General features: G+C 57.2%; 1 protein-coding gene across 1 annotated transcript; it reads left to right on the forward strand.

Annotated features, from left to right (window-relative positions):
• Positions 1-604: 604 nt before the first annotated feature.
• Positions 605-27890, forward strand: PLOD1 (procollagen-lysine,2-oxoglutarate 5-dioxygenase 1). The gene is made up of 19 exons (XM_042950742.1): positions 605-761; positions 8082-8173; positions 9277-9410; positions 9792-9955; positions 11028-11140; positions 12784-12847; positions 14072-14169; positions 15018-15119; positions 16174-16305; positions 17749-17870; positions 19368-19472; positions 19856-19981; positions 20258-20399; positions 21315-21428; positions 22064-22129; positions 22715-22819; positions 24432-24578; positions 25354-25479; positions 27011-27890. Exons 1-19 carry the CDS (start codon positions 686-688, stop codon positions 27164-27166), a joined length of 2184 nt encoding a protein of 727 aa, XP_042806676.1. The 5' UTR covers positions 605-685; the 3' UTR covers positions 27167-27890.

The following is a 27890-nucleotide window of genomic DNA, read 5'->3' on the forward strand; positions in this document are numbered from 1 at the left end:
TTACTCTGCGGGAAAGAGGCTCCCCGATCTGTCTGAGGGCTTCTTCCTAGGAAGGGAGGATGCCTTTCTTTCCCCAGACTTGGATGACCCTGGCTGACATCTGTGCCAGGAGCCCTTGGAGGTCCTAAACTAACTCCCACTAAACTAACTAAACTAACTCTCTTCCTTCCTTCCTTCCTTCCTTCCTTCCTTGCTTGCTTCCTTTTCTTTCATTCACTCACTTAACGCGGCGACTTCAGAGCAAGACCTTTCTTGGCTTAGAGGTTCTGTTTGCCGCCCAGGGACTTAAAGGCGGATTAAGTGATTTCCTTTTTTGGTGAATGGTGATGCACTTTCTGCATTTCCAGCAGCCAGGGGTGGGGTCTCTCCAGGGGTGTGGAGGGCCCTGACCGCCCCGAACACCCCCGTATCCCCCGCTTCCTGCGGTAGAAAAGCCCCAGAGAAGAACGGGAGGCGGGCGAGCGGGCGGAAGGACCCGGGAGCCGCCCCAGCTCCGCGAGGCCCCAGTTCGGGCGAGTCTGCGGGAAAAGCCTTCCCCCGGGCGGGCGGCGGGGAGGGAGGAGAGGGCGGCGCGACACCGCCCCCGGGGCGGGCTCCGTGCGTGGCAGCCGGACCGCGGGCCCCGTCGCGAAGTTTCCAGACTGCGAGCGCGGCGGGAACGGCCGGACGTCCCCAGACCCTGGCCATGCGGCCGCTGCTGCTCCTGGCCCCGCTGGGCTGGCTGCTCCTGGCCGAAGCGAAGGGCGACGCCAAGCCGGAGGGTGAGCGCGCGGGCCGGGCCCGGGGCCCGAGAGGCTGGTCTGGGCTGCACGGGAGGCCTGGGCTTCCGAGGGGATCCGGGTTCTGGCCGTTTGGCCACTGACTCGCTGGTGACTCGGACAAATCACTTCCTCTGTTGGCGCTGCGGTTCCCACGTCCGTGCAGCCGGGAGGGGAGGGACAGCCGAGGTCCATCCAAATCATAATAGCTCTCATGACAGTAATACCAATGGCTACTGTTTAGGGAGCACTTGTTATCGGCCAGCTATCGGTTAAGCTGATCTCAACCTGCGGAAGCGAGCTCTTCTATTACCCCCTTTTCCAGAGGGGCACACTATGTAAGGTTCTGGAGTCGGCTCACTTGCCCAAGATCACACAGCTTGGGGGCCTTGGAACCAGGATTGACACCCAGGGGTGCCTGGTTTCCGAGCCGGGCTCAGAGACCGTAGGCATCACAGCCACTGGGGTGGGGAGAGGAGGGGGTGGCTCACGTGGCAGAGCCATTTACGCTGTCATATCAGTCCTCTGTGGTCTGCGGGGCGCCTGCTGGGTGGGTCTTAACTCTCTCCAGGTTGCACCTGGGGAAACTGAGGCTCAGACAGGTGCAGTGACTACCCAGGATTGTCCAGTCTTGGAGTGTTTGGTTCTAGACCCACTGGACTCCGTGTCTAGGGTTCCCTCTACATCCCCAGGGCAGGTTTCAGAGTGTGCCCCATCGTTCTGAGTAGGTGCTAGTGTCTTCCCCACCGCTCCTTGGGTCACCTCCAGGGCTGCCTGCTGAACATCTGCGAGCCCGGAGTAGAGCATAGCCTGTGGGCAATCCCAGCAAAGCAGAGCTGAACTGGCCACCCCGACCACGGTTCCCTGTTTTGGCTGCCCTCCTTCCTGAGAACCTGGGAGCCAGAGGAGGCAGGATGGTGGTATAGAAGACCCTCACCAGGGGAGGGGATGGGAACCACCGTTTCTTAGTACCTCCTTTGTGCCAGGTTGTGCCCGAGGCCACACATCTCCTAGCGGTAAAGCCCGCGGTGACTAATCTCCATGAAGCTTGGTGTTCTAGCCTGCAAAGTGGGGGCAGTGGTACCTGAGTCCTAGTGCTCTGACCAGGATTCCAGGAGATGAGGCCTCCTGGTGAGGGTTCAGCTCAATACCTGGCCTACACCGGCATTTTCTTTCTTGGACCCAGCACCGCCTGCTTTCCTGGAGTATCCCAGCAGGGTAGTAACACAGGTCAAAAAAATCCCGTGATGCAGGTGCTGAGCACAGGGCTGGGCTGATAGTGTGTGCCAAAGGCCTGTGGCCTGGGTCCACTCGCTGGCCAGGAGCTAGGCGCCCTATAATAGCCTTTGTTTCCTGGGCCTCTCTTTCCCCTGCTTCTGCTGATGTGGGCTCCCTCCGCCTCAGACCACTGAAGGAGAAAAAACTCCTGCTCCCACAATGAAGCCCACAGAAGTGAGTCAGGGACCAAATCGATGACAAGGCTTCAGGCGCGCTGGCCCCGGCAGGTGACTGGAAGGGACAGAGGAGACAGAAGGGAGTCCCATTAAAGCTGCAGGATTGAGTGTGTGACTGAGATGATCCAGGCAGAGCACCTTGTAGATCATAAGTAAATAGTAGATTGACGGACAAGAGGTAACAGGTTGCCAGACATGGAGCTAATATCAAGCCCCTCTCAGGTTGAGACCCTTCTCTTCCCTTGCTCTATCCAGATCCTTTTAATAAGTAAGGAATCATTAGCCCATTTTGCAGATAGGAAGACTGAGGGCCCAAAAGGTTAAACACCTGGTCTCGGGTCGTGGTAGGTGCTTGGAGGTGGGGTCATTGACTGGGACTCAGACCCGCTGCTCATCTCCGCCGACCCCTGTCTGGATGGGGTGGGGGTGGGGTGCTGTTGGTCAGAGATGCTGTCTGGAGGAGCCTGCTCAACTCTCCCAGGCCCAACTGAGGCGGGACCCTCAGCCTGCTGGCTAGGACAGAGTGGGAGGGTAGTTGGTCCTGCAGGCCCACTGATTGGTGTCCGGAGTGGGGGACGCTCCGGCACCCCCCAGAGAGGCCAGCTCCTCCCTTCCCCTGGTTGGGCTGGGGTGCCTGGTCGGTGCCAGGTGGCTGGGATGGGGCAGCTGCCGAGGAATGTTCCAGTGGGCAGGTTCAGGAATGGCGCTCTTCGCAGCGTGTACCCACACGCACGTGGATTTGGCACATGGAGAGAAAGATGGGGTTTCCACTTTAGGGAGTTCCCAGTTTTAGCGGTGGGTGGGCCCAGAACTGCTCACCTCAGTAGGTACCCAATGTTATGGGGGGAGATACAGCCCTCTGCTCCCAGAATGCCCTATGCTTGAGAAGGGAGACATTGCCCTATGCTGGGGGAGCCCCCAGACCAATGTGGGAGACAGAAAGAGACGGTCGACAAAGCGACATTCAAACGAACAAATTCCCATAGACCTGGTCCTTTCTCCCTTTTGTAGAGACTTCTAGCTGATCACTGCTCTCTCCTGGGCTCCCGCCTGTCCCTGCAGGCCTCGGTTTGGCCATGGAGAGGGAAGGCCCACCTGGAGCCTGACAGCCGCCAAGTTCCAAGGCTCTGGGAAGTCAACAGGGCGTGGGCGGGGGTCCCGGGTCATGCTGTTCCAGGCAGGGAGTGGAAAGGTCCCAGGAGTCAGGCGGGCCCAGCTGGATGTGTGTGGGGGGAGGGAGTGTCCGAGGAGGACTGAAGGGGCAGAAAGGAGTAGGGCTTCAGACCCAGGGGAGGCACGCCGGGCTCCTGGGCACTGGGAATGTACATCTCCTGCCATTCTGCCGCACCGTTTATGGCTTCCGTTCAAGCCTGGGGGGAGCACGGAGGATGGGGAGGAGCTTCATTCCCACCTCCCCAGAGAGCAGACTGGGTGCGTCATGACCGTGCCTGGAGAGCCATCTTGCGTTCCCAGCCTTCTCTTTGGACCCCAAAGAGGGATCTGTATTCCCCCAAGCCCCCGGGCTCAGCCTGTCCCCATCATTCTTGCTCTCAGCAAGGTGGCTTCTCTGCATCCCTGACCCCTGGGGCAGCACCTGGCCACACACATGCCCTTCTCTCGGGACGTTCCCTATGACATGTGGCACCCGCAGCCAGGTACTATGCTAAGCACTTCACGGACATTAGCTCATTCAGTACTCACGAAAGTCTCTGGAGGAAAGTACTACTATTGTTGTTATGACCCCATTTTACAGATAAAAGGCACAGAGAAGCTAAGTTACTCACCAGCAGTCCGTCTGCCGCTCTGCCCTGCTGCCTTTTGCTCACCTCTGATCCTGGATCACAGCCTGCCTGTCGGGGAAAACCAGTGCTGCACTTTGGGCAGCAGGTCTGGAGGGCCAAGAGCCCTGGGTGGCAGGCCTCATGGGGACCCTGGCTTTGGCCCCCGGTGGGCCGGCCGGACCGGCCAGAAAGCAGAGGGGCAGGGCCCTGGTGCTCCATACCGAAGCCTCCACGTTGACACCCTGTGGCATGCCCTGTGCCCTGGCTGCCTGCCGGGTGACTGGAGCCGAATGTCCACGTTGGGGATGCCTGAGAGAGGGTGGCTGGAAATGCTGGATTCGGTCTGCAGCCTTCCAGGATGTTGGACAGAGAAATGGTGAGGTTAAGAACACAGGCATTTGGAGTTCCAGCTCATTCCCTTCTCCCGGCAAGATTCTGTGACCTGCGGCAGGTCATTTGGACTCTCTGTGCCTCAGTTTCCTGCCTATAGAAGGGAGGGGTAGAACTATCACCTGCCACATGGGATGTCGATAGTTAAATGTGATGACTGTAACACACTTTGTGTGGCATGTGGCTTCTAGCAAGGGCTCAACCGGTGGTAGTGCTTACTAGAGTCACCTGCCCACCGTGCTCCCTAAGGCCAGACGGTATACACCAGACGTCCTGAGTCACGCTCAGTCCCAGCCCCAGGGAGGGGGAGGGAGGCCAAGGAATAAAGACAGGAGCCTGGCCTGGCAAAAGGGACAAGGAACATGTTTGTACTGGTGCATCACCTGCTGGGCAGAGGAAAGAGGGCTTCCTGGAGGACTGGGGCCTCTTCAGAGGAAGGAGGAGTGAATTGTGCAGGCAAGGCAAGGGAATGGGGCAAAGGTTGGGTTCACTGAGGCAGCTTGCGTGGGGGTGGGGGGTATTGAGAGGTAATGGCAGGGTCCCTTGGGGGAGGGGTCTGCCTTGAGTTCTCTTGCTGTGACCCATCCCCGCACCCCTGCATCGGAGCCCCGATCAGGACCGGGGATGGGTCGGATCGGAAATTTCCCAATGGGCTAACATCAGAAATCACCTGGGAAGGGTAGAAAAAATCCAGACTCCTGGGCCCATCTCAGACCTCTGGTCCTGGAATTCACAGGCTCCCTGTGATGCTGCTATGTAGGCAGGTTGACCCTCTGGACCAGGTGATCTTCTGGAGTCCTCGGCTACTAGATTTGTTAAGGCCCCCATGGGGCACCTGGGATCATCCTGGAAATCAGAGAAGAGACAGGCTGGGTGGGTGGGGAGGGTCCAGCATAGCCTGGGACCTTCTCCTCGACCTCAGCTAGGGTTTTTTCAGACAGATGGAGAGACAGACAGCTGGTCACTGCCCCAAGCCAGGGCAGTGCATGCAGAGGTTAAGAGAGGGGACTCTGGGTCCAGACTTCTGTGACCACTTCTGGTGCTACCACTTCCTGGCTCCCTTGGGCAAGTTACCATCTCTGAGCCGTAGGTTTCTAACTGTAGAGTGGGGAGTCAGGAGAGTAAAGTGCTTAGAACCGAGTCCTGCGTGCCAAAGGTATTCGGTAAAGGCTAGCCATCGGGTACCTGTTCTTTTGCTAGAGGGGACTCAGGAAAGGAGCCTTGAGATGCCTACCCCCTCAAGCCCCTCCCACCACAGCCTGTCTTCAGGAGCCCTGATCCACTAACTTACACAGACACACACACACACACACACACACACACACACATGCGGGCTTTGTCCATCTGTGAAATGTGACACTCCCTGTCCCAGCGTTCCCTGCCAAGGACAGGAGGGCCTCAGAGCCAGCCACTCTCTTCTCCTCGCTCGGTGGGGGGGGGGGGGGGGGGGGGGGGGGGGGGGAGGGGGCGTGGCGGGGGGGGGGAGGTGCAGGGACACTTAACCATCCTGGCAAGAACTGGGGGAGCCTCTCCTCAAGTGTGAGGAGCAGCACCCCTCTTTCCTGGCCCCCAAGGTCAGGTGGCGAGGCCTCCCCTTTCCATACGCTTCTGTTCTTTCAGCCCAGGCCTCTCTTGTTTTTAGGGGGGTGGGGGTGTATGGGAAGGTCTTACTTGCCTGTGTTGGCCTGGCCACTTGGTGGGTCAGTTCACCCAGGAAAGCATTATGTCCTGGACCCCATGAAACGGTAATAAGTGGTGGGCGGGGGGGTGTCCTACCTCTAAAGGCAGGAGAGAGGTCAGGACAAATCTCAGAAGGCTTCATAGAGGTGGTGGCAGGGAAGGGGTGTCACTGTCACTGGCCCTGGGACCTGGAGGAAGATTAGCGAAAGGGGACAGAGAGAGGGAGCTGGGGCAGGAGGGGAGGAGCTCAGCAAGGTGAGACCCCTGGCTGGGGGAGATCTCGTCCACCCAATGGAGGGAAGGAGTACGTCACTTGGGCCGATCAGGGAGGGCCGTGAATGCCAAAGCAGGGTGTTTGCCTCTCACTGATCAGCACCAGTCATAGCTCTTAGTAAAACCCAACGAGGGTTTTACAGGCCCGATCTCACTGAATGAGTCTGGCATTCCCTGAAGTGGGTAACAGTAGCCTCCCCTTACCCGCGGCCTCGGTTACTCACGGTCAACCAGGGTCCGGAAGCAGATGATCCTCCAGCCTAACTATGTCTCAGTGCCGTGTCATTCAGCTCACTCTGTTTCGTCAAGTGTCTAGGTGTTTCGTCAGGTGTTTAGATGTCACATCATCGCAAGGAGGGTGAGCACGAGAGGCCACATCCACATGATGCTTGTTACCGTATGTTGTTATAATTGTTCCATCCTATTATTCGCTATTGTTCACTCCTTACTGTACCTCATTTATAATTACATTTTATCGTAGATACATACACATAGGAAAAAACATCGCGTATATAGGGTCTGGTACTATCTGTGGAGCGGTCCTATCCGCTGGGAGTCTTGGAATGCATTTCCCGTGGATAAAGGGTTGACCACTGTACTGTTTGTCGTTTGTTTGTTTTTTGTGTTGTTTTGTTTTTTTAAGTCATCTCTCTGCCCTGCGTGGGGCTCGAACTCATAACTTCAAGATCAAGCGTTGCATGCTCTACTGACTGAGCCAGCCAGGTGCCCCTTCATACTGTGATCTGGAAGGGGCTTCCCCAGGGCTCCCAGAGATGCCCCCTGGGGAGCTGTTTTCAGCAGGTTTTTTTTTTTTTTTTTTTTTTAATGAATCATGATTTCCTTAAGTCGGTGATTAACTCTGATTGCAATCAGAATCAATTGGGTAGCCTTTTTTTTTTTTTTTTTAATGTTTATTTATTTTTGAGAGAGAGAGAGAGCAGAAGCTGGGGAGGGGCAGAGAGAGAGAGGGAGACACAGAATCCAAAGCAGGCTCCAGGCTCCGAGCGGTCAGCATGCATTCCGACGCGGGGCTGGAACTCGTGGACCGCGAGATGGTGACCTGAGCCTAAGTCACATGCTTATCCGACGGAGCCACCCAGGCGCCCCTCAGCAGGTTCTATTGCAGAGGTGAAGCCACACGACAGAGCCTGAGAGAAGTCTCTTATTAAGGTAGTACAGCTATTCTGGCCAAAGCTGAGGATTTCAAGTCCGTTTCCACTCAGGGTCAACTCAGAGGTTCTCACATGTTGGCGGAGAGGCTCAGCAGGAAAGGCTGTTGGGATGGATTAGCAGTGTGCGCCCTGGGTGCAGGCAGGTGGCCATCCCTGGGCTCATGTCCAGCATCAGCTAGAGAGGTCCCCCTGGTGCTTGGCATTCAGGACGAACCCTTCCCTCCGCCCCCGTGTTGGGGCCACAGCCCCCTAAATCCAGAGAAACCCAGCCCCACCGTGCAAGGTGCAGACGCTTCTGTTCTGGGCGCCTCCTGTCGTGCCATTCAGTTCCCAGGGGGACAGAACCCTGGAGGAGATTCCAGGAGACCCAGGTTCTGTCCCCGCTCTATCATTAACCAGCTGAGTGACCTTCGGTACATCTTTCCTACCCGGGCCCTGGGCCCTTGTCTGTAATGGGTGGACGTGAGGGCACATCCTGCGGGGATTTGACACATGTAGGAACAATGACCTGCTCTTGCCTGTCACCTCTCCTCACCCTCCATTCCCACTCACCACGCCGTCCTCTGTCCATAGACAACCTCTTAGTCCTCACGGTGGCCACGAAGGAGACTGAGGGGTTCCGACGCTTCAAGCGTTCAGGCCAGTTCTTCAACTACAAGATCCAGGTAAGAGGCTCCCGGTGGGGGGAAGGGGCCAGGACAACCGCGGGGTAGCGGGTGAGTCCAGGAGCTGGGTTTTTGCCCTTCCCGAACTGATTGGGGCCACAGGGAAAGCTTCTGGAAGCCCAAAAGAGGAGGATGAGTTAGGAAAAGCAAGAAGGGGAGAATGTAAGCAAAGTCTGGGAGGTGCCAGAGTTGGGAATGTGGGGAAAGTGAGACAGGAGGGCTATGGGGCGATGCTAACGCTAGGGGAGTAGGGCTGGTTTAGAAGGCAGGGCCTGGGAACCAGCATTTTACCAATTCCCTCCTCCCCCCTCCCCCGCCAAGGGATTTTGAGACGGCCGTAGTCTGGAGATCTTACCTGTATAAACTCTGCTCTAAAGAAACAGAGGCTGAGCTGTCCTCTGGTATCCTCTGTGTGCAGGATGGGGGCTAAGCCCTGCAGGGAGACATTCCAGTATTTAGCTGAGTGTGCTGAGTGCCTCCTTCTGTCAGGCACAGTGGTAGGCACTGGGGCTGGAATGATGACAGGGCAGACCAGGGCATTGCCTACACAGCTTGCAATCCAGTGGCATTAAGCCGGAAAGAAAATGGATTAGCTCACATGAATGTAGGTTGAAGCAGAGGGTTGCTTCAGGCACAGCTGGATCTAGGGGTTCGAGCTGCATGGTTAGGGCTTTATCTTTCTATCTCCAGGTTCCCTTGGCCTTCATTTGCAGGCATGCTCTCTCTACATGGTGGCAGGATGACCACCAGTCACAGACCCACATGCCTCAGCTTCTCAACCTCGACAGAACTAGACAGCCTTTCCGTAGTTGGGACAGAACAGTCCCAGGGAAGAGTCTGACAGGCCATGCTTAGGTCACATGCCCAAACCCATGGCTGGGGGAAGGATGGGACACTGACTGGCCAGGTGTGGTCACATCACCCCCACCTCCACCCCCAGAGCCCTGTCAGCCTCACACACGGTGTAGAATGGTTTCCCCACAGGTGAGGGAGGAGGTGCTGGACAGACAGGCAAAGATGTTCACTGTTCAGGCAGAGGTAGAATTTTGGCTGACAAGATACTTCTGTACCAAAAGCCCACATTAAAGGGCCTTTCTCTGTAGGCGCTGGGCCTGGGGGAAGACTGGAATGGGGAGAAGGGGGCGTCATCAGGTGGAGGGCTGAAGGTTCGGCTGCTGAAGAAAGCTCTGGAGAAGCACGCAGACAAGGAAAACCTGGTCATTCTCTTCACAGACAGGTAGGTGGCTGGGGGCTTCCTGGGTGGGGCCCAGAGAGAATATTCTAGAATATTCTAGCCCTTGCAGGATATCGGGGGTGAGGGGGGACTCGCTCTAGCTAAGGTTGCCTACCGTTTGAGGGGGCCTGTGAGCCCAGAAAAGACCATTCCCAGGGGTGGTGAGATGGGCAGGGGGCCCTGCCCAGGTGGGGTGAGCCATGCTTCGAGTGTGAGGTGGGGACCATCTCTGCCCAGGGCGGGGTGGCAATGCCACGGGCTGGCCAAAGACAGCAGGGAAGAGCCGTTTCCCCTGGCGTGGCCCAGGGGTGGCATGGGAAAGGTGGCCTCATGAGCCCCTGCTCACCTCTGCCTCGCCCCCACTTTCCTCGGCTCTGGCCACAGCTATGACGTGGTATTTGCGTCGGGGCCTCGAGAGCTCCTGAAGAAGTTCCGGCAGGCCAGGAGCCAGGTGGTCTTCTCGGCCGAGGAGCTTATCTACCCTGACCGCAGGCTGGAGGCCAAGTACCCGGCAGTGTCCGATGGCAAGAGGTTCCTGGGCTCTGGAGGTGAGGAGTCTGGGCGCGGAGGCCGCGGTGGGGCTGGGCGGGTTCCAGAGGGGTCCATCCGCTGCCGTCGGGACATATTGCCCCCTGCAGTCCTCCCCATCTTGTGAACAGCCACCCATCTGCACAGATCAAAACCAGAGCCACCCCTAAATATCCTCCCTTGGTCGTCCCCCCCCCCCCCCCCCCCCCCCCCCCCCCCCCCCCGCCTCTCAGTCAGCGGGCTGGTGACGCCACTCCCACTTTGAAAGGTCTTGACTCTGCCCTCGTGTCCATCCCCCACTGCTGCCGCCTCACTTGGCTCCCGGCCATTTGCAGTCGCCTCCTGCCTGCTCTGCCGGCCTCAGCCCTCACCCCTTCCAGTCCGCTCTCCACCCAGTAGCCAGGCACAAAGCCACACGCATCACTCAATGCCTTCTTATTGCATGGAGAGTAAAATCCATATTTTATTCTGGATTCTTCTGTCCAGCCACGGAAGGGGGTTCGTCTCCGGCAGCCACTTCTCCCCATTGGCTGAGAGAGTTAGCACAGTCTAGATGGCCTGGTCCTGGCCCAAGGCTGGGGGTGTTCCCTGGGGTGGAGCCCTCCCTGGCTGGCCCCTTCTCCCTTTTCTCTCCATTCCAGTCTGCACTGTGGCCAAGGAGCTGTGTGGGCTTTTCCCTCTAAGCCCCCATGCACTGTGTGACCTTGGCCCAGCCTCTGCCCTTCTCTGGGCCAAGTTTCCCAGATAACTGTAGAAAAGGGGCTCCAAGCCTATGTCCTACCAGCTCTGCTCTCCAGGGACTCCTGGTCTGATGCATTTATTCACCACCTACGTGGTGCCCGGCACCTGATTTGGTTCAGGTTAGTGGATGCCATTGATCTTTCTCTGTGAACTCAGGGGGAACTTGTCACCAAGTGGCATGAACTAGCAGGTTGCTTTCAGCCTACAGACATTACCTCCCTTCAATCCAGGAGGACCTCTAAGAGGAGGTAAAGGAGTGGGAGATTAATGAAAGCAGAGTCTGGGAAGAGGCTTCTGGTTTAGAGGCCGGAAGCTAAGTGTCTGTCTCTGTGTGTCCCCCACCAACCGCAGGCTTCATCGGTTATGCCCCCAGCCTCAGCAAACTGGTGGCCGAGTGGGAGGGCCAGGACGGTGACAGTGACCAGCTCTTTTACACCAAGATCTTCTTGGACCCAGAGAAGAGGGTAAGGGGCGGCGGGTGGGGCTGAGGAACAGGGGCAGGGCGGGGGGATCTTGACGCTGGATCTTGATGCTATAGTGGGAGCAGTGCCCCCTGACTCCGTGGGTTGGGCCCCCACTTATTCATTCGCAGATTCGCTCAGGTGTTCAGCGGCTATTTATTGAGCGCCTGTTGCATGTGAGACACTGTCAGGTGCAGGGCAGGAATGTGGCTGCGAAGAAGACAGTGGGGGGCCTTCACCCTCACGGACACTCAAGTCAGCGAGACAGGAGTTCATAGCCTCCTTTTTGGGGGTGATGGTACTGAAAGGAACCGACAGGCTGAGCTGCCCCTGCCCCACCCTGCCTGGGGGGGGCGGGCAGGTTTCTGGAGGCTGAAGAGGTCTTGGCCAGACCTGTGCCATGACCTCCAAGCCTGCCTTAAGGGAGGCAGGGGTCATCGAAGGGACTGAAGGTGGCAGGTCTGGACCAGTGTCGCCCCAAACTAGCCAGTGTCCTCCGGGCAGGCAGGAAACTCAGAGAGTCCTTGGGTGGAGGGGGTCAGGATTCCCGGATTCTTCCCTGCTTGTCCCCATAACCTCCATCCATGCGGTGCTGTGCGACCTAGGGTAAGTCACTTCCCCTCTCTCGGCCTCAGTTTTTATTATCCACGAACTAATGAAATGAAACAGCTGGACTTGTGAGGTAGAAACATGAACTTGATCTTTTTAATTCAGTCTTTCCTCCTCCTTCCCCTTTGCCTCGGGTGACATCATTTGCAGAAGCCCAGGGTCCAAAACATAAAAGCGGACTCTGTGGGAGTCCCCTTCCCTCTCTATGGGATGAGGACTGGGCCTAGCATGCCACTTGCCTTTGTTGGCCTGGCCTAGGGCTCCATGAGACACAGCTGGATCTTGAAGAGGCAGCCCTGTGCAGTGAACAGGGACCTCAGGGCCGGGCTCCTGGGGTTCAAATGCCAGCTTAACCAATTATTAGCTGTGTGACTTTAGGCAAGTTATCCAACCTCTCTGTGCCCTGTTTTTTAAATTTGTAAAATATGGCGATGGTGGGACTTTCCCATAAGGATGTTGTTTGGATTGGGGCACCTGGTTGGCTCGGTCGGTTAAGCGTCCGACTGCGGCTCAGGTCATGATCTCACAGTCCGTGAGATCAAGCCCCGCGTCGGGCTCTGTGCTGACAGCTCAGAGCCTGGAGCCTGCTTCGGATTCTGTGTCTCCCTCTCTCTCTGCCCCTCCCCTGCTCGTGCTCTGTCTCTCTCTGTCTCAAAAATAAATAAAAACATTTTTAAAAAATTTTTAAAGATTAAAAAAAAGGATGTGTGGATTAAATGAATTAATGCTTATGTAGTATTTAGATCATTGATTGACAGTAAAGTGAAAAACATTTGTTGTCATCGTGATTGTTATACTTGAACCAGCTGTTGCCTTAGATGCCTTCTAATTCTGAGAGTCCCTGGTTCTCTGTGAGTAGAGCCACTGGACCAGTAGATCACAGGGCTCCGAGCTGTCCTGGTGTGCCAGGGCACAGCGGGTGTTGGGGGGAGGAAGGGGCAGAAGTAGGAAGGCAGGCTCCCCACACTGGGCATGATGGAGCCCCATCCTCCACCAGGGCCTGTCCCTGCTGCAGCCCAGTGCTCTCTTTCCTACAGGAGCAGATCAACATCACCCTGGACCACCGCTGCCGTATCTTCCAGAATCTGGATGGAGCCTTGGGTGAGCGGCCCCCATGGGGAGAGGGATCCTAAGAGAGTCATTAATAAGGTGATGAGGATTCCAGGCAGGGCCTGAGCCCAAGGAGGAGAAGAGGCTGGTTTCTCTCTGGCTATTGTTCCAGGAGGTCACTTGCCCCATCCCCAGGTCCCAGAGGCCACCTGGATGTCCTGGGGCAGAGCTGTGTTTCCCTGGGGGTGGAGAAAGGAGGGCCAAGAGGTCAGTCTAAGAGCCTGCGGGACACCAGGGGAGTAGGCAGCAATTCAGCCTGGGAGCAGGTGGGCGATGTACACAGTAGGTACCCGTCCCCAGCCCTGCATCCCTGGTTCTTATAGGTGCTCCTGCTTCCTCTCCTTCCCTGCCCTCCCACCTCCCAGGTGGCTGGCACAGGAAGCTGATGGACATCTTAAGAAAAGAGTAGTTGGAAAAAAAAAAAGAAAAGGATAGTTGGACCCAATAGCTGCTTGGTGATTTTATGGGATAAATGGAATCTTATTTTTTGAGAATCTGATGAGTCCTTTCCCAGGAAGGTGCAGGAAAAGCCATACCCTTTTGCCTATGGCTTCTGGAAGCACAGGAACCTAGACTAAGAAGCTGGGTCCTGAGCGTCTCTTGGGGGAGCCAGGCGCTTGCGCAGAGGGGCCCCTTCACATGGTCACTCACACGGAGGGCCTCCCTCCCCAGTGTCTTCCCAGGCCTCTGACGGAAGACTCCTCTGCATTTGTAACTGTTGGATGGGCTGCTACCTCCTGCTGTCTAATGGGGTCAGAGGATCTGTCAGGATCCTGCCCGAGGGAGTCTCTCCACCAGGACAGGACCTGTCCCCCACCTTGCTCAGGCCTTCCGCTGGGGCTGGCACATTCTCAGTGCTGCTCTCCAGGTCTGTCGTTTGTCGGAGCAGGTGCCCCCAGGCTCTGTCCCTGGAGCTTCTCTAGCTGGGATGTTTCAGGTCTTTGTTTTCTCCCATCTCCTGCTTCTGGCTTGAATAAGTAATCACCATAAATACTGGGGGTTGCCGTGGATTCTATGCTCATTATGTGCCAGGAGTGGTGCTGAGTGCTTGCCCAACACAGAGCCCTCCCGCTCTTACCCCCGTTTCACAGACGAGGAAACTTGAGGCTCGAAGAAGTGATGTTAATAGCCCAGAACAAGCCCTGAGCAGGAGCTAGGACTTGAACTTGGCCTCTAGACCTGATACTGGATGTCTCTGTGCTTTCTGACCCCCAGATGAGGTGGTGCTCAAGTTTGAAATGGGCCACGTGAGAGCGAGGAACCTTGCCTATGACACCCTTCCGGTCCTGATTCATGGCAATGGGCCCACCAAGGTAGGGAGAGGCCCCAGCCCCTGGGGAGAGTGAGAGCAGGGCCAGAGGCTCAATTCTGCTCTCACTGTGACCCCACCGCTTCTCCTTGGGGTCAGAGCCACCCCCCTGGGCCCCGCTGCCCCCTGGCTGCCTCTGTCCTCACATCTGAGTTCAGCATGGTGACTTGTTTCCTTGCTGTGACGGTCAGTAATGTTCATCCCTGCCGAACCCCAGGACAGAAAGGAGGTTGCTGACCCCATCCAGGCCACAGCTGGGCTGCCCCAAGTCATCCGTACCCCATCATCCCAGGGCAGACTTGTTTCTTCATTCGGCAAACATTTAGGAAGGACATAAGGCATAGTCTGTCGTGAGCAGCACAGACTGGTCCCTGTGCTTCTGGAGCTAAGAAGCAGCTGGGGTGCGGGCCGGACCTCACATGCCCCGGGGAGCCAGCCCTGGCTCACAGCACACTTCTTCACGTGTGGTCCCCGACCCCCTCCACTCCCCCCACCATGTCAGAGAGAAAGGGGAGGGTATTAAAGCAGACTTCCTGCCCCCACCTCAGAGCTGCTCAGTTGGACTCTCTGGGGTGGGGGGCAGGCAGCAGTCTGCATTTTACAGGCTTCTGGCAGATCCAGAGATAAAAGTGTATCAGGCTGCCAGTCCTCCCTGGGCCCCCAGAGCAGCTTCGGTGATCTTCAGGGCACCAGAACATTCTGTCCAAAACCTGCCCCAAATAAAGCCGCATTCCTGTCCCCTTAGAGGGCCGGGGTGTGGGAACACCAGGGGCTGAGAGGGATGTGACTCAGTGGTTACAGGTGGGCGGGGCCAGCCCTACCCCTCGTCTCCGACCCCACGTCTCCCTACAGCTGCAGCTGAACTACCTGGGCAACTACATCCCGCGCTTCTGGACCTTCGAGACAGGCTGCGCTGTGTGTGACGAGGGCCTGCGCAGCCTCAGGGGCATAGGGGTAAGGCTGCCAGACGTGGGGCGCTTGGTCCTCGCAGATGGGGAGGCTGAGTGACTCTGGAAGAGACTGTCGTCTCTGGTGGGAGGTAAAGGGATAACCTTCCCGTCTGGGGTTCCCTCTTCCTCCTCACCCAGGCACCTCCTCTTGGAAGCCTTCTGAGATTACATATGGCTCCTGTTCACGCACACGCCCCTGGCCACGCCAAAGTTCTGGTTCCTTCCGCTTGATTCCTCTCCTATAGCTGCCTTCCACTCACTCACGGATCTTATTCCTCGTTTTTTTCGTTTTTTTGTTTTTTAAGTTTATTTATTTTGAGAGAGAGAGAAAGCATGAGTGGGGGAGGGGTAGAGAGTGAGGGAGAGAGAATCCCAGTCAGGCTCTGTGCTGACAGTGAACCGTGAGATCATGACCTGAGCTGAAACCAAGAGTTGGACGCTAAATTGACTGAGCCACCCGGGCACCCCTGTTTTGTTTTGTTTTGTTTTGTTTTGTTTTAAAATGTTTATCTATTCATACTAAAAATATATATATTTTTTTGTTCATTTATTTTTGAGAGACAGAGAGAGATAGAGCACGAGCCGAGGAAGGGCAGAGAAAGAGGGAGACGCAGAATCCGACGCAGGTTCCAGGCTCTGAGCTGTCAGCACAGAGCCCAACACGGGGCTCGAACTGACAAACTGTGAGATCATGACCTGCGCCAAAGTTGGATGCTCAACCCACAGCCACCCAGGCGCCCCCTGAACCCCTTGTTTATGGCTCGCTGCAGACCCATGCCAGCCAAGCTGTGTGACAGCAGGCCTGGCTCCAAGTCTAGGCTCACGCGATCTGCCCAGCAGGGACCCCCCACCTCCTCCCGCTTCCTTCTGCTTCCCTGTCAGTCCCTGCTTCTGCCTGTCTCTGCACATCCTGCCTGGAGCCCCCTGGCTCAGGCCCCTTTCCTGCTAAGTCTGCACGCCTCTGCCTCTGGCTCTGGGTCCCTCAGGCCACCCTAGGGGCTCGGCAGCGGCCCGGTGGCCACATCGCCAGCCCCTCATGCCGCCCCCTCCCCGTGCAGGATGAAGCTCTGCCCACAGTCCTGGTCGGCGTGTTCATCGAACAGCCCACGCCGTTCCTATCCCTGTTCTTCCAGCGGCTCCTCCGCCTCCACTACCCCCGGAAACAGATGCGGCTTTTCATTCACAACCACGTGAGTAGCAGGCACTTGGCGGGGTCGCCATGAGGCTTGGGTCAAGGCCCAGCCTCACGGGGTGGCCCGGGACATCTCCGGAACTAACCGAAGCATCACTGTCTGGGCCAAATGGAAGTGGCGTTGGGCTTGACTTGAGTCAGACTGGCCGGGTTTGAATCCCAGGGCCACTGCTTGTATCGGCTGTGTGACATTGCTCAACCTCTCTGTGCTTCAGTTTTCTCACCTATTCAATGGGGCTAGAATCGTGCCGACCTCGTGGAATTGCTGCATGGGTTAAACAAGTGGGCACGGGGAACACACAGGAGGGAAGGGCAGGCACATGACAGGTGCTCCTAGCTGTCATCATCGTCATTGTTTCTCTCCCTGCCTCAGTCGGTCCTTCCTGATTCGATTCGATGACAAACTGGTTTTCATTCCCTGCGTACCCTCTGGGGAATCAAGGAGGGCCCTGAGGCCTGCTGCTTTGTGGGGAGCAGGCCCAGGTTCAGTATTCCTAGCTCCTTCCCTCTCCCCCGCTTCCTAGCTGGATGAAGTCCCACCTCATTTCCCTGGCATCCGGGATGCCAGATACGCCGTCGAGTTCTCTCTGTTCTCAAGGCTTCTTGTCTCCTGTAACGTCCTCTCATCCGGCAGCACCCCTTTCTGAGACCTTTCAGCCCCGACAGTCAGCACCCCACTCCCAGGGCCCTGTGGCCGCACGCTCGGCTCAGCTCTGCCTGTGTCACAGACATTAGTTCAACTGTGCCACGTGGAAACGGGAGAAGGGTGTCAGCCCTGCCCTTGGGAGTCTCCCCGCTTCCCTGGAGACGTGAATTCTCATTTTTTGTGCAGAAAAAGAAAACTGTCACAGGCAGTCTTTAAAGACCTGTGAGCCCGGTCTGAATTGTCGCCTCCTTACAGGAACCCTGGGACTTAGGCTCAGTTGCCCTCCCATTTTACAAGGGAGGGAATGGAAGCTGAGGCAGGTGAGGTGGCTTGTCCAAGGCCACACAACTAATGGTAGCAGAGCCGGGCTTCGCTCTGAATCCTGGGTTTGATCCTAAAAATCTTGGATTTGTCCGCTTCCCCCTGCAAGGAGCCTGGGGAATGGACTGTTGTTTTTCAAAGTGCAGTCCAAGGATCACGCAGAGCATCTTGTAGCGAAGCAGGTCCCTGGGCCTCGCTCCAGACTGGCAGAATCAACGACTCTGGATATGGGGTCGGGGATGCTGTCCAAGTGACAGAGGCTCTTAAGACGCTGGTGGGCCTGGCCTGGTCAGGGATGGCTGGGAAAGGGCACTCCAGGCAGAAAGGCTGGCATGCGCAGAGGTCCGGAGATAGGAAAGCCAATGGCCAAGAGTGTGCGAGGAATGAAGGGGAGTGGCTTGCAGGAGCAGGGGTGCTGTGGTCCTGGGGTGGAACCACTGTCCCCATCTTCACCCTCCCATCCCCCACCCCTAGGAGCAACACCACAAGGCTCGGGTGGAACAGTTCCTGGCAGAGCATGGCAGCGAGTACCAGTCCGTGAAACTGGTGGGCCCTGAGGTTCGGGTGGCAAACGCCGACGCCAGGAACGTGGGCGCGTGAGTTGGGGGCTGGGGTACCACGGTCATCTCTGCTGACGGTAGTGGGCAGGGGGGCCGTGGTGTCAGGGGGCATCAGGCCAGGAGACAGAGGAGTTCAGAAGGCTGCGTGTGGTCTCCAGCAAGTTCCTGCCCCTCTCTGGGCCTCAGTGTTCCCATCTGTCAAATGGGGAAATAGGCACTGCCCTGCCAACCTGGGGGCTCCTGGGTAGGGCTGAGCAGTGTCATTTGGGTGCAGGAAGCAAATCAGAGAAAGAGGAAGAACTGGAAAGCCAGAAGTAGGTAAACAAGGACAGTTTCGAGAGACGATCTCTGATTTTGCCTTTACTATTAAAACAAACAAGTAATCCCTGTTGACTGTGGAAGAATTAGTCCAGATCCGAGGCTGTGGAACCTCCAGGAAGGTTCTTCTGCCATGCCCACTTGACCCTGAGGTTGTAGCACAGATGGGCGTGGCTGTGCGCCCACGAATTTTACTTCCAAACACTGAAATTTGAATTTCATACGACTTAAAAATAAGTTTTTTTTAAACTTTTAAAAAAATGTGTATTTATTTGTTTTTGAGAGAGAGGTAGACGGAGAGCGAGCAGGGGAGGGGCAGAGAGAGAGGGAGACGGAATCCCAAGCAGGCTCCGTGCCATTAGCACAGAGCCCGATGTAGGGCTTGAACCCCCGAACCATGAGATCATGACCTGAGCCGAAACCAAGAGCTGGATGCTTAACCAACTGAGCCACCCAGGCGCTCCTGAAAATAAATTTTTTTAATGTTTATTTATTTTTTGCTAGAGAGAGACAGAACATGAGCAGGGGAGGGGCAGAGAGAGGGAGACACAGAATCCGAAGCAGGCGCCAGGCTCCGAGCTATCAGCACAGAGCCCGACGCGGGCCTTGAACTCACGAGCCATGAGATCATGACCTGAGCCGACCTCAGACACTTAACTAACTAAGCCACCCGGGCACCCCTCATATGATTTTTATGTGACTCCTTCTGATTTTCGTTTCCCCCAACCATTCAGAAACGTGAAGCCATTCCTAGGTCACGACCTACAATGATACCAGGCAGTGGGCTGGATTTGGAGCACGGGCTGTACGTTGCTGAGCCCTGGGCCAGATTAACAAAAAGAGCATAAGTTTGTAAGGCTTTTGGTACGGGTGACCAAACTACACTTCAGAAGGGGCAGAACCGGTTTACCCCCTAGCCCTGGGCGGTGTACGAACCTGTCTGTGGGCCGTGTTCTCCCCAGTCCGAGGGTTTTCAGGGCACTTGATAGCAGTCGCTGAGCTCCGGGCATTCATCTTGAGAGCCTAACAGCCCAGGGTTTGGGTCTCGGGGTCAAGGCTGCTGGGCCCAACCTGCACCAGGGCTGGCCTGACCCCTCTAAAGACCTTTGGCTGGTTCCCTGTGGTCACAGAGGGGGGCAGGCCTGGAGAGTAAGGCTGCAGCGCTGCTCTGGGACCCTGGGACCCCTCTGCTGACCCCGGAACCCCTACCTGCAGGGATCTGTGCCGACAGGACCGTGGCTGCACCTACTACTTCAGCGTGGATGCTGACGTGGCCCTGACGGAGCCTAAAACCCTGCGCCTGCTGATCGAGCAGAACAAGTGAGGCTGTGGGTGGGCTGCGGCAGGCTGGCCCTCTAAGCCCGGGCCCCCGCTCCAGGCACCCCCCTGGCCCCCCGCCACGCCTCTCTTCTCCGCCTTCACCCTGGCCTCACCTCCCACCCTGGGCCTGCCCCAGCCCGGCAACCTTGTCTTGGTCCAAGATGTTCCCTCCTCCCTGCTGCAAGCCGCCCCTCCTGCCCTCCGCTCCCGGCTGCCCTGTTGGAGGGAGCACGAACCAGATGGGCCAACCCACCCCCCTCCAGGCCCCACTTGCGGGTTGAAAGGGCACTCCTCCCCCCGCCCCCCCCCTCCCCGCACTAATTAGATCTGCCCCAAACTCCCAGTGGGCAGGGAGACTCCCACTGAGGTGCCCCCTTCCTCAGGAACGTCATCGCCCCGTTGATGACCCGCCATGGGAGGCTGTGGTCGAACTTCTGGGGGGCCCTGAGCGCAGATGGCTACTACGCCCGCTCCGAGGACTATGTGGACATTGTGCAGGGGCGGCGCGTGTGAGTACCTGCGGGATGGGAACGCCCTCACCCGTCTTCCCCCAATATTCCCGTCCCTGTTGCCCTCGAATTCCTGCGAAACCCAAAGCAGGGAAGACTGCAGTCAGACACAGGGAAGGACTTCCCGGCAGTTGTCCTGAGCCCATGTGCCCAGGGTAGGGGAATCAAGTCAGCACTCTCGTGCCCTCCCGGCCTCTGACTGCCTCCTCCCCCGGGGCCCTGATCTCTAGCCTATGACGGCCTGCAGCCCCCTCCATCTTCCTCTCTCACCCTTAGTGGCGTCTGGAACGTGCCCTACATCTCCAACATCTACCTGATCAAGGGCAGTGCCCTGCGGGCTGAGCTGCTGCAGACAGACCTGTTCCACCACAGCAAGCTGGACCCCGACATGGCCTTCTGTGCCAATATCCGGCAGCAGGTCGGCAGGGCTGGGCAGTTGGCGGGGGGGGGGGGGGGGGGGGCATTGATGGAGAAGGTGGTCTGGATCTTGCCGCCTTAGGCCTCGAGCTTCTGAGATGCCAGGGCCTGGTGGGGGGCACTCGGGGCATCAGGCACGAGGGCTGGTCCTTAGGGTCCGTGGGGACCATTTTAGTGGACCCAGTTTTCACACCGTCTGTTTCATTGACATTTTCAACACAGCCAAAAAACCCTAAACTCTCCACCTAAATGTACCCCGAGTACATTAGATGTACCTTAGTACATTAGAGAGAGAGGGAGACAGAATCCCAAGCAGGCCCCGAGCTGTCAGCACAGAGTAATGTGCCAAAGAGACGCCCTTGCCCTCTCCCTGTGCCCCACCCGATATGTTTTTGTGGTTATTTTATTTTTTAAGAATATTTAGTTTTGAGAGAGAGCGCGAGTGAGCGGGGAAGGGCAGAGATCGGGACAGAGGATCCAAAGTGGGCTCTGTGCTGATAGGCTGACAGCAGCAAGCCCGATATGGGACTTGAACTCACAAACCGTAAGATCATGACCTGAGCCCAAGTCGTATGCTCAACCGACTGAGCCACCCAGGTGCCCCCGACTGTGGTTATTTTTATTTAAATGTGGCAGCATGATGGTGTCTTCCTGTGCTCTGAACTTCAGGAGCAGACACCATTCTTTGCTTCTACACCATCAACATTGGTTCTTTGATTCCCATTCAGTCCTCCAGGAAGCCCTCCTTGATTGTATCCATGTCAGGCCTGGCCGGGTGCTAGGGAGACAAGATGGGGTGCCCGCACTTGGTTCCCTGATCTCCAACTTGATGGACAGAGGAGGCTGCAGCCATGCCTCTCTCTCCTGGGACTGGTGGGGGAGAGGGGCTCTCTTCCATCCGTCCTGTTCTCCCCAGGATGTGTTCATGTACCTGACCAACCGGCACACCTTTGGCCACCTGCTCTCCCTGGACAGCTACCAGACCAGCCACCTCCACAACGACCTCTGGGAGGTGTTCAGCAACCCCGAGGTGAGGTCCTGGGTGGATGGGCAGGGGAGGGAGAGGAAGGGACCCCAGCGAGCCAGTGGTGTAAGGGGACTCCTGCTCAGCCTGAGAAGGGCTGGGGCTCTGAGGGCTACCTGCCACCTGCCTTCCTCCACCCCAGGGACCGTGTGGGGCAGGGTTTGGGCTGGGAGACGCGGGCTCTGGAGAGGCAGCGCCATCTAGTGGAGGGGAGACCAGGAGTCAGGCCTGGGTCTGTGGACCCTCAGCTGTGACTTAGTTGAGCCGCTCGACCTTTGGGGTCTCAGTTATCTTAGCTCTAAAATGGGTATACTGTCTGAGCCTCGCTCACTTCTGAGGGTGTCGAGAAGCTCAGAGGAGGAGAAAGTGGTGACGGCGTTCCTAGACATTGTGAGCTTATGGCTGACTTGGGCACATGCACATACCTGTACGCAGACCTGCACACACATGCACACGCGTGTAGGTACCCATGAAGACACCAGCTCCTGCAGGCATACTGTGTGCCCACGTCATACACCTGCACCCGGTGGGCCTGGTGCGTACCCCCTCCCCCAGGCATGCACACATTCACCCGCATTGGAGCCCCAGCTGGCCCGGGCCAGGCCTGAGGACCCCAACCGACTCCCCTCCCCCCACCCCAGGACTGGAAGGAGAAGTACATCCACGAGAACTACACCAAGGCCCTGGCAGGGAAGCTGCTAGAGATGGTAAGGACTGGGCGCCTCTGGGGACAAAGGTACTGGATTCACACCCTGCACCTGCTGAGGGGGATGGAGGGCAGAGGAAGGCAATCAGCTGCCCCAGGAGAGAAGGGGAGGCTCTGGAAGCACTTGGGCAAGAGCCTGGGCAGTGGGCTGGTCCTTCCTCCTGTCGGTACTTCCCAGCTGGAGTCTGCAGGGGCCTCAGGACCTTGGGTTGCTCTCCTGGCCCAGGCGAGGAAGAGGAAAATGTCCCCAAATGTGGTCTCAACCGTGGGCCATGGGCCAGTAGCAAGAAACAGTGCTTCTCTATTTGCCCCGAAGCCTGCTGGGCTGTCCTCCCTCTGTACGCACATTCCCTTCCTGGCTCTGCCCCGGTAGTTCTGTGACCTTGGCTGAGAAAGACCAGCTCTGAGCTCAGTTTCCTTCCCCCTTTAGCAGCTCACGGACCAGGGTATGGGGAAGGGCCTGGGCCACTTGAGGGGCCCTGCCTGTGGCGGGTTCCACAGGGGGGTGGGGGAGGTGGGGGAAGAGGCAGCGGTGCCACCCGGACCCGTGTGACTGAGTCCTCCCCTCCGTCCCCGCCCTCCCCAGCCCTGCCCAGATGTCTACTGGTTCCCCATCTTCACGGAGACGGCCTGTGACGAGCTGGTGGAGGAGATGGAACACTATGGCCAGTGGTCTCTGGGAGATAACAAGGTGGGGGCCCAGGTGCCTGGGCTGGGAAATGTGGGGGAGCCTGCCCTCTGGGCTCTTTTCCTGGCAAGCTGGCCAACCTCTCTGGGACTTTGTTCGCTTGTTTGTTTTAAGTTTATTTATCTATTTAGAGAGAGAGAATGAGCAGAGGAGGGGCAGAGAGAAAGGGGGCCAGAGGATCTGAAGTGGGCTCTGTGCTGACAGCACAGAGCCCGATGCGGGCCTCGAACCCACAAACCGTGAGATCATGACCTGAACCGAAGTCCGCCGCTTAACCGACTGAACCGCCCAGGCACCCCTCTCTCTGGGACTCTTTCGGGGGGTGCTCTGGCACTGAGGAGTAGGGGATTGAAGAAATGGGTTGGAGTATGGGTCCCCAGGCTGCCATGACCGCTAGGTGACTTTGAGCTGCCTTAATCTCACATTCTAGATTTCCAGTTCCTGGTTTGTTATTAGAATGATTTCGCTTCCTTTACCAGATTGGGTGTGTAATGGGGGAGGAACACGCAAGTGTGGGATGAGGAAGAATTAGGGACGTTAAGGCCACATTCACCAGACAGCAGAAGCAAGTAGCATATTGGATTGAGAGGCTGTGTGGTTCCCTGGAAGAGGAATCCCGTACCTGTACTCGTCTTAGAAAGTTCAGGGGGCATTTTTAAAGGCACATGAGGGGCGCCTGGGTGGCGCAGTCGGTTAAGCGTCCGACTTCAGCCAGGTCACGATCTCACGGTCCGTGAGTTCGAGCCCCGCGTCAGTCTCTGGGCTGATGGCTCGGAGCCTGGAGCCTGTTTCCGATTCTGTGTCTCCCTCTCTCTCTGCCCCTCCCCCGTTCATGCTCTGTCTCTCTCTGTCCCAAAAATAAAATAAAAAACGTTGAAAAAAAAAAAAAAAAAAAAAAATAAAGGCACATGAGGCCCTGGGCCCGTGTGCCTCAGAGCCTGGCTAACCTTTGACCTGGCAGCTGGAGTAACCAGTGGTTCCGATTACCAGCCTCATCCACGTGCTTTGGTGGTGAGATCATCTTCGGAGGCCAGGAACAGGCATAGCCCATGCTTTCTGGGGTCTGGCCAGCCTTTGTGCTCCCGGGACCAGGTCAGTGCTGGGACTCTAGTGCCTGAGCCAACCTGTGACCCTCTGCACCTGGTTTTTTCTGCGGTGTAGCAGATCACCACGAAGCCTCAACAGCATAAAACAACACCCACGTATCATCTCCGGGTTTCTAGGAGTCCACATGTGGTTCAGCCGGGTCCTCTGCTCAGGGGTCTCTCGAGGCTGCAGTCGAGGGGCGGCCAGGGTTGGGGGTCTCAGGTGAGGCTCAGGGTCCTAATCCAAGCTCCTGTGGCAGAATTCATTCCCGTGCTTCCTCCAGGCCAGCGGGAGAGTCTCTCTCTTCAAGATGCTCATTTAAAGGCACGCCCGGGGCACTCTCCCGTGTGATCAACCCAAAGTCAACTGACTTGTTACCTCAGTGACATCTGCAGAGCCCGTTCGCTTTGCCCTCTGCCCTAACCTCATCCCATCGTGTTTACAGGTGGGATGGGGGCGGTTGGGCAGTCCACACACCAGGCGGCCGTCTTAGAATTCTGCTTACCACGCTCGCCTTGGTCACTTCCAGGACAACCGCATCCAGGGTGGCTACGAAAACGTACCAACCATCGACATCCACATGAACCAGATCAGCTTCGAGCGGGAATGGCACAAGTTCCTGGTGGAGTACATCGCCCCCATGACCGAGAAGCTCTACCCAGGCTATTATACCAGGGTGGGTGTGCCTGGGATGTAGCCAGGGAGGGGATGGGGGGGGAGTGGCTAGGGAGAGGAGAGTGGGGGGAAGGAGAGAGAGTGGTCCCAGCCTGCGGGAGAGGCCTGAATGTTTGGTCTCCAGGTGGGAGTGAAGTCTCCTCCCATGGTGGGAGCGCCTCTGGAAGAGTCCAGGGTAGGGGCAGCCCGTCTTGCCTCCAGCCTGTGACATCACTCCTCTGACTCCTTCCTTCGTGTCCTTAAATCCTGCCTCAAGGATATCTCTGCCCAGCTTGCAGACAAGCCCCCGGCTCGCTGGCCAGCATACTCACTCCTCTCTCAATTTCCCTTTAGCTCCCCACTGAGTACCTGTTGACTGCCCCTTTGCCTTTTGCGCTCCTTCCCTCCCTTGATCACCGCCTCACGCACAAGGCTTTCTCCAGACCCCTGCTTTGACTGCCTGGGCACTGCCCTTGACGGACGAATCAGCAGCCTGCATAGTTGCCATAAAGGGTTGTAAGGATGAGCTGCCTTCCTTCTGCCCTAGCTTCCCTCCCCTCCTCTCCCCTCCCTTCCCTTCTCTTCCTTCCCTTCCTTCTGTCCTTTCCCCTCTCTGCACATCTTTATTGAAAGCCTTCCCTGTGCCAGGCACGGGGGAACACGGCGTTGAACAAACCTGCCCTCAGGGAGCCAGCATCCCAAAGACTGCGTGAGGGGCCCCTCCTCTGCACCCCTGCCTCTCCTGCTCTTCAGCGGCTTCTGTCCAGCCGCTTCTCTTTCCCACCCCCTTGACACAGGCCCAGTTCGACCTGGCCTTTGTTGTCCGCTACAAGCCAGATGAGCAGCCGTCCCTCATGCCGCACCACGACGCCTCCACCTTCACCATCAACATCGCCCTGAACCGGGTCGGCGTGGATTACGAGGTGAGCTGCTCACAGGGTGGTTGGGGCCGCGGGGCCTGTGGGGCCCAGTGCCCAAGAACCAGAGAGAGAGAGAGGGTGCCAGGTCTGTGAGGGAAAGGACTTCAGACACAGTGGATCGTGGGCACAGGAGGTCAGAAGTCAGACTGCGTAAACCGGCACCTGCCTACCTACTCACCAGCTCTGTGGCCTCAGACATGTTTCTTAGGCTCTCAGTTTCCTCCTATCTTGGCTGGAAAAATGTAGAGGGCCCTCCACACAACTGCTGTGACAGTTCCCTGAGCTCATTCAGGTGGTTGCCTATGGGAACCCGCAGTAAGTACTCAAGGCCTGATAGCTGTTGGTGATAAGGAGATTAGGGTTTCCATCAGTCTCAGAAGGAAGAGGCTGCCTTGGAAATGGCAGGATGGGCTTAGTCAGGGTGCGGGGCTCAGGCTGGTGGTTGGAGGGGAGAGCCGGGGAAACCAGGAGGACGTGGGGTGGAGAGGGGACAGCTCTGGGGGCCTCAAGGTCCCAAGGGAGGCCTCTAGGTGTGCTCAGCTAGGGAGTCATTCATTCATTCATTCATTGTTCATTCACTCATTCCTTAAGCTGCTATTTTTTTTTAAATTTTTTTCTGTTTATTTATTTTTGAGAGAGAGAGAGAGAGACAGAGACAGAGACAGAGACAGCAGGGGAGGGGCAGAGAGAGAGGGAAACAGAGAATCCAAAGCAGGATTCACAGTATCAGCACAAAGCCCCACGTGGGGCTCGAACTCGCAAACCATGAGATCATGACCTGAGCCAAAGTTGGACACTCAACTGGCTGAGTCACCCAGGCGCCCCTCTTTTTTTTTTTTAAGCTGCTATTTTCTAAGCATTTTGGGGACTCAGTCCTGGGCTGGCCACAGTGAAGGACACCCACACAAGCATCCTCTAATTTTTTTGAGAGTGTACCACGTATCAGGGGTTCACCTAGGGGATGGTTTTGTCCCCCCACCCCCTGGGGACATTTTTGGTTGTCACAGCTGTGGCGGTGCTACTGGCATCTAGTGAGTAGAGGCCAGGGGTGCCCAGGGCAGCCCCCCCACAAGAGAAAGTACCACCAGAACCGTGTACTTAAAAAATGTTTACGATGGTAAAGTTTCAGTTACATGCATTTTACCACAGTTTAAAAAACGGGTTTTCTGCCCACAAATGTCCATAGTGCTGAGGTTGAGAAACCTGGCCCTGAGCTCTTACCTGGATCATCTCACTTAATTCTCATGACCCTGTGAGGTTCATGCCTGTTTCCTGGGAGGGGAAACTGAGGCCTGGGTTAGTAAAGCATGTAGCCAACCTTTGCCCAGGGCTGCCTGACTCAAGGTCAGTGCTCTCGCTCCCTCTGTCTTTGCTGAGTTGAGTGTCCTCCTTAGGCAGCTGTGGCTGTCACTCTACAAGGCATCCCTGGCAGACTGGGCTGCGGACACTGGGCTGCAGTGGCTCAGGTGGGGGATAGGGCGGCGGGGGAAGGGCCCAGCTTCCCGTGGGAGAACTGACGCTTCCTGTATCCCAGGGCGGGGGCTGTCGGTTCCTGCGCTACAACTGCTCCATCCGAGCCCCACGGAAAGGCTGGACCCTCATGCACCCCGGGCGACTCACGCACTACCACGAGGGGCTCCCCACCACCAGGGGCACCCGCTACATCGCCGTGTCCTTCGTCGATCCCTAATTGGCCAGGCCAGCCACCTCGGACCTCTTCCTCTTTGCCAACAACCACTGCCGGGCAGCACTCTGGGGTGTCGGGGCCCCAGGGAACCTGGACCAGCCTCCAGGCTCTTGACCTCCATTGCTCTTGGAGCCACCATCGGAGGGATTTGGCCACGAGCCAGAGGCAGAACACACCTCCTTGGCTGGGGCTTTCCTGGTGCTCTGGACCCAGCCCAGGGAGGCGCCCCGTAGTCAGCAGTGCATGTTCATTGCTTTGTGGCAACTTGCCCTTTCCCACCCATCTTCCTGACATACCCAGTCCTCTTTGTCTGCTTCTTCCATGGGGCGGGACTTGAGCAGAACAAGGGCTTAACCGGCTGCCCAGAGGTGCTCTAGGTGTGAGAAGGGAGCCCTGGAGCTTCTCCCGGGCAGAGCTGCAGCCCAGGACTTCTGCTCCCAGCAGACACAGAGACCGGATCAGATTCACGCCCCCTCCCTGCCCCCAGGACTGCCGAAGCCCCTTCCTCCGTGGCTCCTGTCGTGGGAGCAGAATGTTGTCCCCTGGAGATGATGACTCAGAAACCCCCTGGGAGACAGGAAAGGCATCGATGCCAAAGCTCCATCCTCTGCGTGGGGGGAGGGAGTGACATGTCCGCACGCTGCAGTGAATCACCCTGTCCCGATGCCTCTGGAGAGAGGGACAGACAGAAACAGGAGAGTTTCTATTAAAGATCATTCACACCACA

Source organism: Panthera leo, chromosome C1 (assembly GCF_018350215.1).
Source record: "Panthera leo isolate Ple1 chromosome C1, P.leo_Ple1_pat1.1, whole genome shotgun sequence".
Classification (NCBI taxonomy): Eukaryota; Metazoa; Chordata; class Mammalia; order Carnivora; family Felidae; genus Panthera; species Panthera leo.